This window comes from Dermacentor andersoni, chromosome 4, assembly GCF_023375885.2.
Source record: "Dermacentor andersoni chromosome 4, qqDerAnde1_hic_scaffold, whole genome shotgun sequence".
Taxonomy (NCBI): domain Eukaryota; kingdom Metazoa; phylum Arthropoda; class Arachnida; order Ixodida; family Ixodidae; genus Dermacentor; species Dermacentor andersoni.
The window spans coordinates 22,548,564-22,560,585 of NC_092817.1; the positions used below are offsets into that span (position 1 = coordinate 22,548,564).

A 12,022-nucleotide genomic window follows, 5' to 3' on the forward strand; every position below is an offset into this window, starting at 1 on the left:
GGGATGGATATGCCTTACACAAGAAATTTGATTATCGATAGTTTTAGTGCCACAGTTAGTTCTTGGTCATGTACCCGTCAGTTAAATAGTGCGTAGGTTGTATGCCACATCTCTGTTTTAATATTTGTTTGAAAAGGCGGCATAGTCGTGTTTAACTTCGCGAAAAATCAGTGTGGCTAAGCAAAACTTGTACAACTGTGAAAGTGTTAATATGTTTAGGGTTTCATACAGGGAGTTTGCTTATGAGGATGGATCAGAAGAAATCATTTTTAGGCTTCTTTTTTGTTGAGAGGGAAGACGTTCGCAATCTATCATGTTGCACGTCCTCCGGACTAGGTGACAGCATGTTAGGTGAGAGTGGATAAATTAAAATTCTATTTGTTTCCTAACACGTAATGGAAAACATATTTTAGTCTGTATAATAACCGAGAGATCTAAATAATTTATTACGAATATAATTTATATGCTCAGACCAACTGACGTCAAACTTGAGAAAGGCTCCCAGAAATCGGCAAGAGTTTACGGGCGTCAATATAATTGTTAAAGCTCAATTTTATCTCCTGATGGAGCGGTTTATTTCTTGGACGAACTAATATATACTGTGTTTTCTTTATGTTTAAGTTAATCTCATTTGCATTAAGCCAGATGTGAAGCTCGTTAGGCTTGATGTTAGCACGCTGCTCTAAGGAGTTAAGATCTCCACCGGAAAGGAAGACGTTAGTATCATCGGCTTACATAGCAATGGCCGGAGTTAAAGGAATATTGGTGATATCATCAATGTATAAAAGAAAAAGCCAAGGACCCAAAATTGATTCATGTGGCAAAACCAGCTCAGCATCTAGGGACTTTAAGCAAAACCAGCTCAGCAAAAAGTTGTCCTCACTGTGCTACCGAGTCGATTGAGCTTTTGCAGCCAGGCTGAATGCGCGCCGTTGGCGTCTAGCAGATGCGCTTATTCATATGGGCTATCAACGGCAGTTCTCCACAACGCCTGAAAAAGGCCAGTGTGAGCGAAACGGGCCGTGAGCGACGCTCACCTTAAAGCTCTCTATTACTGTGACAAGACTAAAATCGCTTCAACGATTATTTTTTATTTTTTTTTATTTTTTTTTTACTTTCATTTGAACAGGTATACACTAGTAGCGTTTCGTCAATCTTAATTTAAAGAAGTCGCGCCATGTGTACGTCGTATGTACGACGCACCGCCTGTGAGAGGCGAAACCTTTTTTGGTCTGTCAGCGTGAAGGAAAGGCGTAAAGTTGCTTCAGAGGACTTTAGTTAGCAATTGATGTATCGATCACGCATGTCTTACACTTAGAGACAAAGCACCCTTAGATGCGACGCTAAAATACGTGAAAACCGTATTTTGCGATGTAGATTTCGAGTAGGAAAAAAAAAGAATATGCAACGACAGCATGGCACCACGAAAGATACAGCGATGGTAAGAGACGAGAAGCCGACCTTTATCAGCCCGCTCAGCACACCGATAAGGAGAAAATATAGCAAAAAAGAAACGTGAGAAAACAATGATTATGACGATTATAATGAAGAAGTTCGTGCATACGGCTGCGCACTTGCAAATAGGCGAATTGAAATTTCGCTATCGTAGGTGTTGTGCAAAATCATGTTAAAGCCCACGCCAGATGTCCTAACGGGCGTAATTTCTCTATCTCCACGTTTGTGCGTTCTCCAGGTCGCTCGTTGCTAGACTAGCGTGTACGATGACTTTACGTAGCAAGAAATACATATATTATACACATGCGCGCTTTTGTTTAGGACACAAACTTCTACATAAGCTGCGATCACACAAAAAAAAAAGAAACGCATCATTGTAAAACCGTCAACATGTGATCTAAATGGAAATGAATCTGGCGAAGGAGGACAATGCGTCTTCAGCAACTCGTGAGACCCAACTCACCCTACGCTATAGGTAGGATCATTTCACCTATTCAGCCATCGTGTCTATAGAAAATCATTTTAGAGAGCATTCATTTTATTTTCCTTTTTTTCTGCTCCAAGTTTATATCTTCGTCTTTCTTTCCAGACAGTGCAAAATTTGCGGATGAAAAGTATTGTCATTCAGCTGAAAAATTTCGGGGAAGGTAAGTGAAGCAATAATCGTCTGCAAAGCTATAGAAGCCCTTTTCGGAGGAGATTCATTGTTTCAGACGCGTTCGCTTCTCTTCAGCGTGTTTCGTCGCGGCGAAAAGAATTCGGCATCCTACTGCCGCCGAAACTGGGACATATAAAAAAAAGAAAGGAAAAGAATTACTTTGCTTAAAGTGCTGCATTAAGAAAAGTGACACCTATCAAATCGAAATCGGCGCACTAAGATTGCTTTCAAAGGAAAAAAAATGACGTTCTTATAAGTATTTCTGTTTTTTTTTTATGATTACGTTTAAAACAAATCGGATCAATTGTTGTATAAGATACCTCTAAAAAAATAAACAGGCGTATGCAAAGCGTTCTTTTTTTAATTTTGGAGTTTCTCATTCTTTTTTTTTTTCGTTTTTAGTTCGGTAATAGGGAGTTTTAGATTTTGCGTACGCAAAGTTATGAGAAACAAACAGCCGGGCTTACAAAAGAATACCAAAGGAGTACAAAAGAACCCAAGCCAGGCGTCGTGCTTTGCGTACGCAAAGGTCCCTTTGGGTACCAAAACTCGTTTGCGTAAGCAAAATCTAAAACTCCCTGTTCAGTTATTAATCTGTATCTTCTGCCATGACGATCGCCCGGCCCTACAACTATCCTTTTGTAACAACACTGATTGATTGATTGATTGATTGATTGATTGATTGATTGATTGATTGATTGATTGATTGATTGATTGATTGATTGATTGATTGATTGAGTGAGTGAGTGAGTGAGTGAGTGAGTGAGTGAGTGAGTGAGTGAGTGAGTGAGTGAGTGAGTGAGTGAGTGAGTGAGTGAGTGAGTGAGCGAGTGTTGGAGCATTCATTCAGCATTCATCCATTTCTATATTTCTGTCTCCTCCTTTCTGAAGAGTAGGCAGGCATCGTGCCCCTTCCGGTCGCAGTTGCCAGCCTGCTCATCTCTTTCCCTTTCCTGTCAAGTGCATATATGTTTACGAATCGGATAATAATAATAATAATAATAATAATAATAATAATAATAATAATAATAATAATAATAATAATAATAGTAATAATAATCATAATAATAATAATAATAATAATAGTGTGAACTTCAATTTCCCAAACATCTCAGGCACGGTCAGCTGACAGCCTCCGCCTCTGCAGCAGGCAGTGTAATATGTGTGCTGAGAAACAAATACGATCATGCATGCCTCAGGTGATCCACTCTGCGAATAAAAAGACTTGTGGTCCGCCTTCATTCAAGACCTAACGCCAGACACGTTCTTAGTTTAAAATAAGGCTAAAGAATAACTTAAAACAAACCATGAAGCTACATGTTCCTTTCTTTAACCGCTCAAGGCTATAGCATTATCCTCTTAGCTTGAAAATTTAGAGAGAGAGAGAGAGAGAGAGAGAGAGAGAGAGAGAGGAAAGGCAGGGAGGTTAACCAGACTGAGTCCAGTTTGCTACTCTACACGTGCAGGGGGGAATGGGGAGTGAAAGAGAGAGAGAAAAAACATGGGTCTATACCGCACATTCACATGCACTAAGTTAGGTAGGATGTCTATAGTCTTGAGTGACTTCGAACGATTCGCAGATGGCCGAGAGGCGATACAGATGCACCAGGTCACTTCATGACCTTACAGTCGTTCGACGTGTACAGAAGAAAATCCAACGTCGTATGGACAGGCTGGAGGAACAACGGTGGAAGACGTTCTGCAAATCATTTCACCCCCGAAAGCCACTGTCTATATTATAGAGGACGGTGCGCGGCCTTGGCTCGTCTCCACAGCAACGACACCCATTCTCAGCCCTAGCCCTCCGTCAAGGACGCTCGCAGGTTGATATAGCCGAAGATTTCTGTGCGAAGATTGCGGGCAGCGTGGTCACCATCAATAGCGAAATTCCGCGTGAGGTTCCTGCGACACGCTTCCTAGAATTGAATGTGTCCTCACTTAAAAATGTAAAATACAGATCGAAATATGGTGCCGGCAGATAACTGAGAGTTCGCTACAATTATAAACCCAGTCAGCTGTATACATGGCTCCGTTGTACTTCTGGCACAAAGCAGACACGTTGGCATTAAAAAAGAACATGAAAGGATATATATATAATATGAATAGAAACCGAACCGGACGCTCGAGCTTTTCATCTGACGCGCCACTTGAGCGGAATAAAAAGCGCGCGCTTACTGAATTTTCATGAATGAACTCGCTTAACAGAAAGGGCTTTGCTTATTCTATACGCCTATAGGCCGCATTATGCGTCAAGGCGGCAATATATACCGTGATAAGTTCGCACGGTCTCTGAATAATGAAGGAGCGGGTACGGTCAAAGGGACTAACTGCTTCACCGCTTTACCGGCTCTAAATATCGATTTCATACAGTGACTTATATTTGCCTTTGTTCGTGTACTGTATAACGTATCGTCGCTGCACTGTCAGAATGAAGAATGAAAACGACTACCAGAGTGAAGCGCAAGCTTCTTCCTGCGCACGACTCTATAAGTACAGTCGCGGTCAAAAATACGCGGCCCACGGCTCCAGTCGGCGGAGCGGCTGCGAGCCGCACCGCGGCGCTCGCGTCGGCGCTGCGAGAGTTTGCGCTCTGACGACAGGTATCTCCCTACGTATCGTCCGTATCCGTTACGTATCCGCCCGTTACGTATCGTCCGTTACGTATCCGCCCGAGAGCGAGGGAGATACCTGTCGTCAGAGCGCAAACTCTCGCAGCGCCGACGCGAGCGCCGCGGTGCGGCTCGCGGCCGCTCCGCCGACTGGAGCCGTGGGCCGCGTATTTTTGACCGCGACTGTACTTCCTGGCGAATGAAAGAAAACTCGAAAAAAGGCGTCTGTTTGCTTTTTTATTTTTACGACCTGCCATTAGCAACGCGTGTGTGGCGTTGTGAAACGGGGACGCTCTCCTGTTGTCCGGATGAGTCGTCAACACTGACGACGCTGATAAAATGATAAAAATATTTGTGCGAAGTTGAGCGCAGAAACACTTTTTCTTTAAGCACGGTATAGACCGTTTTATCGGCGAGAAGGAACGTAGCCTCGAACCAGCGCGCCGCGCCGCTCTCCACCTCGCACTGGTACTATCAGCGTCAAATGAAAGTTGAACAGCGGAGCGCGTGGCCCAAGCGTAAGTGAAGATATAGTGCGTGCCGTCCAGTCATCACCATTGACAGGCGCGCACATCCGGTTTGGCCGCACTACGCGATCCCCCTCTAGTGAGATAATCTCGCTTCTGTTATGGTTCTTACATCTGAAAGGGAGAAAATGAAAAATAAAAATGAAGCTAAAATATTGCAGTTTACGGCGAGTCTTGTCGCACAGATCGCCGAAACCACAAGTGCTGTCCGCGAGAACGGCGGTGCGCGTGGTGCAGTTTGCACCGTCATCGCAAGGTAGATTCGCCAGCGCGGACCGTGCAGGCGAATCTACATTGCGATGACGGTGCAAACTGCACCACGCGCACCGCTATTCGCGCGGACAGCACTTGACAAGACTCGCTGGTGCGGCACACCGCATGACACATGGAGACACCTCTGATTGTTGTCGGAGGGATACCTTGATAGAGTTTAAGAGGAAGCTTTAGCTCGGGTGCCCATATCTAAATACATGTAAAAGGAGAATTCGTTTTTCTCGGCAACCACTGCACCAAATTCGACGAAGTTTGTTGCATTTAAAAGAAGAACTTAAAATCTAGTGACTGTTGGTTTCGAATTTTTGAGTTAGGCCGTCAATTTTTTATTAAAAATTGCCAAAAATCGAGAATTTTCAAAAAACGAGACTATCAAGTTTACAACTCTGTAACTCAACAACGAAAAATGATAATACAATTCTGTGAATTGCATCTAATAGTTTATCTAAAGCGGACAAAATTGATATGTTACACATGAATATAAAAAAAAAATTTAACATGGAAATACAGCTTTTTGCAGAACCCTTCTAGACAACGTAACAAACTCACGTAAGATGTAAAATGACATACTGAATTTGTGCGCTTTGAATGATCTAATAGATGCCGTTTACAGAACCGTGATATCACTTCTTGATGCAGAGCTATGAATTTTTAAACTTCGTGCTTCTATTTTCTTCAAACGGTCAAATATTTGAAAATCGTTTTAAGAAAATTCAAGCCCTAAATCGAAATTATGCTTCCAACAGTCACTAGAATTTAACTTTCTCTTTCAAATGCCACAAGTTTCATTAAAATCGGTCCAGGCGTTATCTCATAAAAACGCTTTTGCGTTTTACATGTATTTGAATAGGCCGCGTCGGAGTTGGGCCCGAGCTAAAGCTTCCTCTTAAGGCTAGACATACAATAATAGCAGGTTACTTGTAAACGTCACGTATCGACAATGTTCAGACTTGACTCGCCTCCTATTTCGATCGTGGGCAGAGCTGCGGAGCGCCTCTAGGCCCGTCGCCGTTCGATATTGCGGCTATATCGAAACTAAAAGCTTAGTGAAGACACGCTAAGAAGTTTCTCAATCCAAACAACTTGTGTGTGTTTTCTTTCCATGCCTTTCCTTTTGTCTCCGCTCTTCTTCCCGTATTTACTTCCCCTTTCCCTTCCCCTAGTGCAGGGTAGCAAACTGGAGGCTTTAACTCTGGTTAACCTCCCTGCCTTTCTCTAATTTGCATCTCTCTCTCTCTCTCTCTCTCGAACAACTTCTTGACATCTTTCGGGAAAGCGCGAAAACTTGTCCCTCGTCATCAACGGCAAGTTCGCAGTGCACTTTCCAGCGCGATCCCACATACAAGCATGGCGCCAGAAGATAGACGGCGCTGTGATCGCAAAATGACGGCGCCTTCAATAAAGCTGTCTATATATGTGTGGTGTATCTGCTAACCCTGTCACGTGAGAACGTATACGCTGGGCAGACGGGCCGTTGCGCCAACGTTAGGTTAGAACAAGAGAAACGTAGGCAGCAAGGACAGATATTCACCCTAGTGTGTCTACTGTGCGTCGTGTTAACGTCTCCCAATGTATGACAAAACTACTGTACCAAGTAAACGTAAATACGAAGTTAAAATAATAATACTTGAAGCCTATTATATTAAGAAAAGGAACCATTTATCCACCAGCCAATTTACCGTGACCCTCGGTGATATAAAAACCGAATTCTTTGTGAGTATGCGCCAATGCATTTGGTTTGGTGACGCATAGGTCGCATACGCGTCACGAAATCAAAGCTCTGGCACTAAAGCGCTGTTTGTCGAAACTGATACTTAAGTTTCGCGCACACAACTGATGAACACTGCGGTCTCTCCGTTAGCGTTGGGTACTCGCTTTGACTGCGCGAACTGAAACTATCTGCAACAATGACCGCACGTGTATATGCTGTGAAGGCGGGGGACAAAAATTATCGGCAAGTTGAACGTCAGGGCTTCGCTCCGCGTGCTTTTTTTTTCCTTTTCCGTTCGCCGAAGCCTGTAGTACCAAGCTTTCGCAAGATGGGGCGCGAAACGCCTCCGTCTTGCAACTGTACGACTGTACACTGTGTGTAGGGCTGTTTGTTCTGCGGCTCTCTGACGACGAACTTTACTGCACAGCATTCTACTGCTGAGCACACATTTGCAGGTTCGACTCCCAACAGGCATTTGAATCGCAAAACAAAACTCTGTTAGCCGAGAATTCGTTACACTTTGAATAACTACAAGTGGCAGTTGTTAAACCGAAATGTTCCACTAAGGCGTCTATTCATCAGGGCAGATAATGGTCGCTAAACTTAATCGATGGATCATTATCGACCAATCTGTCATTCAATCAATCTTTTTGATTTAACTGTAAATAAACAGAGGAGTTGTCGCCGTTTGGTGGCAACGGCTAGCCCTTTTCACTTGAAGCGATCAATCAATTAATTGATGATCTTGAAACGGAATGTAGAGCACAAAGAACAATAAGAAAATCGTGCTGACTGACGCTCGTTAACATGCAGAGGAGGATAAATATTGAAGGACATGACAGAGGATGGAAATGAGGCTAAGAAATAAAACAGAGTGAATACGATCGAGAATAAGGCGCAGTTAGTTGCGATAAAGACACGTGAGTATGACGTTCGTAATACGTACCGAATTGAGGAAGTTTCCCGCCACCAGAATCATGTAGAGGACTTCATGCAGGGCTTTACAGTCTTGTATTTCTGCGTAGCGAAGCAACAAAGCTGTTCTGTCTCAAAAACTGAAGGCAAATTCACATTTCGCAATGCATACCCATCGCCAGCGCCAGAGTTTCGTTTACCGAGTTTCAGGTTTCAGTATTCGAGTTTATTCAAAAGCTGTTACATATTTTTGTTTTGTTACAAAGTAAGCGTAGTACTTACTGAAGGAGTGATAAATGATAAAGGAGTGAACGAATGAGGAGTGAATGAGGAGTCAACGACTGATAAAAGATTCGCACAGAAAGTGCCCTATTTAGGACCTTCTTCTGAGCCTCTGAGCTACATAATATTATGCGATTTAAGTTCTGATTTGTGCTTATAATTCCGGTATAGCGCAAATTTGTGCGTAATATTGCGCGATGCTGCCCACAGAAGCTTTCTACCTCTTCATAAAGTTGCGCCGTCGTTTCCCTGTGGTAACCGGCTGTAAACAATGGAACCGGACAAGGCTTTATTTTTTCTGAACTCGTACTGACTGTATTGAAGTCTCAATGTAACGCGCCATTTCTGTGGTATACTCATTGCATTCCATTTCACTAAGTTTTCTTGCAATAAGTCTGGTCTAGTCTGGTTGATTCCGTTCTTTTCAGTACCGTTCTGCTCCGCGTCGTTACATCTCATTCAATTCTATTCTGTTATAATTGACGTGGCGTAGAGAGATTCAGGTAGATTGCATCACTCCTATTCTCAACGTTCTGATACATACATACATACATACATACATACATACATACATACATACATACATACATACATACATACATACATACATACATACATACATACATACATACATACATACATACATACATACATACATGCGTACGTACGTACGTACGTATGACTCCCAGAAATGAGGCTCTATACTTATTAAGTCGAAATTTGCGCGTTTGTAGCGTTGCTAATACAGGCCACTTTCTTTTCATTTCAGTTAAAGTTCTGATATTCCTTGTGTTTGGCAAGTGACGTTATTTGCGGCGGCTGGAACTGAACTGCTCTTTTGACATCGTAATCTATTATCTAGCTTGCGTGCGCCGACAAAGCTCAAGCAGAAATGTGCAGGCAAAAACCAATGATTCAAGTATACTGCGTCCGAAAAACGATGCTGTGTCATGTGTAATTGCCAGGTCACTGAATGCTTAAGATTATTTTGGCTCGCTGACCTTAATCTACAGCCGCGCACTCAAGAACGTTCTCCTACGCTGTGTTTCTGCGGACACTTCTTATGTACATCCCGCCGACTTTCTTCAGCCGATCTTTTCTAGGTGCCTTCTCATTGCAAGATAGAGAGCTCGCAGGGGCTGACAGAAAAACATTGATCCGTTCAGTGTAATTTCAGTTACAGTTGACCTCACTGGGAGATATGTAATCATATGTTAACTATGTTAACGGACACCAGTTTATTGATAACAGGGTTAAGTATTGCGGTACATACATTTCTGAGGAGAAAACGCCCGTAAAAGAACCAATAGAACAAGGGGGATACCTCACCTTTGGCAGCATTTCTCAGGCAAGTCATGGATGTCTCGAGTGAGGCGACGATCGTGGGGAGTTCTTCTTGGAGAAGCAGGCTTTCCACGCGTAGTCGATAGCTAAAGACGATAAACACGCGAGAAAAAACGAAGAGAAGATTAACAGGAATAGTCATGAGGGTATTCACCGTTTAAGAATTTACCAAATTTCTTATGCAAGACAGTTCTCTTTAGCCTAGCAATCCGCATATATATAGTAAAGGACAGCTTTTATGTCTCCTAAACTTCCTATACACCGTCGCTTCTATGTAGGCCCACAGGTGCTGCCTTACTGACTTCTACCGTAAGTGCCACTTAGTTATTTACTCGTAGTTAATTATTTATTTATTTCTATGATTGATTGATTGATTGATTGATTGATTGATTGATTGATTGATTGATTGATTGATTGATTGATTGATTGATTGATTGATTGATTGATTGATTGATTGATTGATTGATTGATTGATTGATTGATTGATTGATTGATTGATTGAAATGGCCCGCACCACTGTCCTAAAATATGCCGAGATGATCAGCGATGCAAAAGGCCCAAATTAGTTTACGGATCTGTGTGGCGCTTGCGTCCGTCGGCATACTTTTGCCCTCCTGTATTGGTAGTAAAACGCAATGTACGCCGAATTTTCCGCCTCTATCTCATTAAAGTTAATCTCTCTCACCCCCATTGTACACGGCAGTAATGCGCCAGCACTTTCCAAGTTTCCTGAGGCGACCTTTTCTATTGACAATTCGCGCTTCCGCAAGTACTTGAAATGCTGACTAGCCTATCATTCATCGAGACACCATTGGCGAAGAACAACTGTCTGAGTCTTTATTTAATTATCACGTGAAGTTGGATTATAGTCGTATCTGTTACCATAATCAGCGAACATTTGGACGCCCGAGATAATGTGCCACGACACCACAGTCAGACACAAACAGCTTCTGTACGACGGTACTAACAAAAATGTCGAGTTTTCGTTGTCCCAAAAACTATAAGGTCGTGATCAGAACCAAAGCAGATGAAAGATTTTTCCTTTACACTTATTGCTGTACTTCCCAAAAGTGGTTGATAAGTACTGACATATTCCGAGATTATCCAGTTAGCAGATGTCACCATCGCAATATATGCAAGCCGTCGACAGTCCAAGCAATTTGATGGAGAAACGGGAGCATCTATCTATCTATCTATCTATCTATCTATCTATCTATCTATCTATCTATCTATCTATCTATCTATCTATCTATCTATCTATCTATCTATCTATCTATCTATCTATCTATCTATCTATCTATCTATCTATCTATCTATCTATCTATCTATCTATCTATCTATCTATCTATCTATCTATCTATCTATCTATCTATCTATCTATCTATCTATCTATCTATCTATCTATCTATCTATCTATCTATCTATCTATCTATCTATCTATCTATCTATCTATCTATCTATCTATCTATCTATCTATCTATCTATCTATCTATCTATCTATCTATCTATCTATCTATCTATCTATCTATCTATCTATCTATCTATCTATCTATCTATCTATCTATCTATCTATCTATCTATCTATCTATCTATCTATCTATCTATCTATCTATCTATCTATCTATCTATCTATCTATCTATCTATCTATCTATCTATCTATCTATCTATCTATCTATCTATCTATCTATCTATCTATCTATCTATCTATCTATCTATCTATCTATCTATCTATCTATCTATCTATCTATCTATCTATCTATCTATCTATCTATCTATCTATCTATCTATCTATCTATCTATCTATCTATCTATCTATCTAATCTCCCCTTGATATTAAGGTACATTCCTATAACGGTTGTCTTCAGGATGCGAAACGCTCAAAGCTACATAATTTTGTTTTATCCGTCCCTCTCTACCGTTGAAGCTGCAGTGAAGCACCAACAGTAGAAGCACCGACAGAAGTAGAACCAACAAAACTTAGCACACCGCAGTCGAGCTAGCTGGGGATCATGGAGCATTGCTGGCGCGAAGAAAGGTAGGCACGATGCGCTTTCATTTGGGTGAGTGTGCTGCGCTCAACCACAGTCATGTCATGCTTTTATCTTTCGCTAAATATCCGTAAAAGGTCACGTTGAACTGAAAAAAAGAAAATACTTGGAAGAACGGATACGTGGCAGGTCCCCGCTTAATGACCCGCTGTCAGCTGATACGCCCTCATACCCTCATATCCCGTTGCTAGCATTCCGC

At 42.0% G+C, this 12,022-nt stretch overlaps 1 protein-coding gene across 1 annotated transcript in view; it reads right to left on the reverse strand.

Annotated features, from left to right (window-relative positions):
• Positions 1–12,022, reverse strand: part of LOC126535845 (uncharacterized) — a 50,939-nt gene that overhangs the window by 36,129 nt on the left and 2,788 nt on the right. The window contains exons 4-5 of the mRNA XM_050182679.2: positions 9,760–9,860; positions 8,180–8,250 (exon numbers count right to left, since the gene is read on the reverse strand). Coding sequence (XP_050038636.2) covers positions 8,180–8,250; positions 9,760–9,860 — 172 coding nt within the window. The remainder of the gene's footprint in view (positions 1–8,179; positions 8,251–9,759; positions 9,861–12,022) is intronic.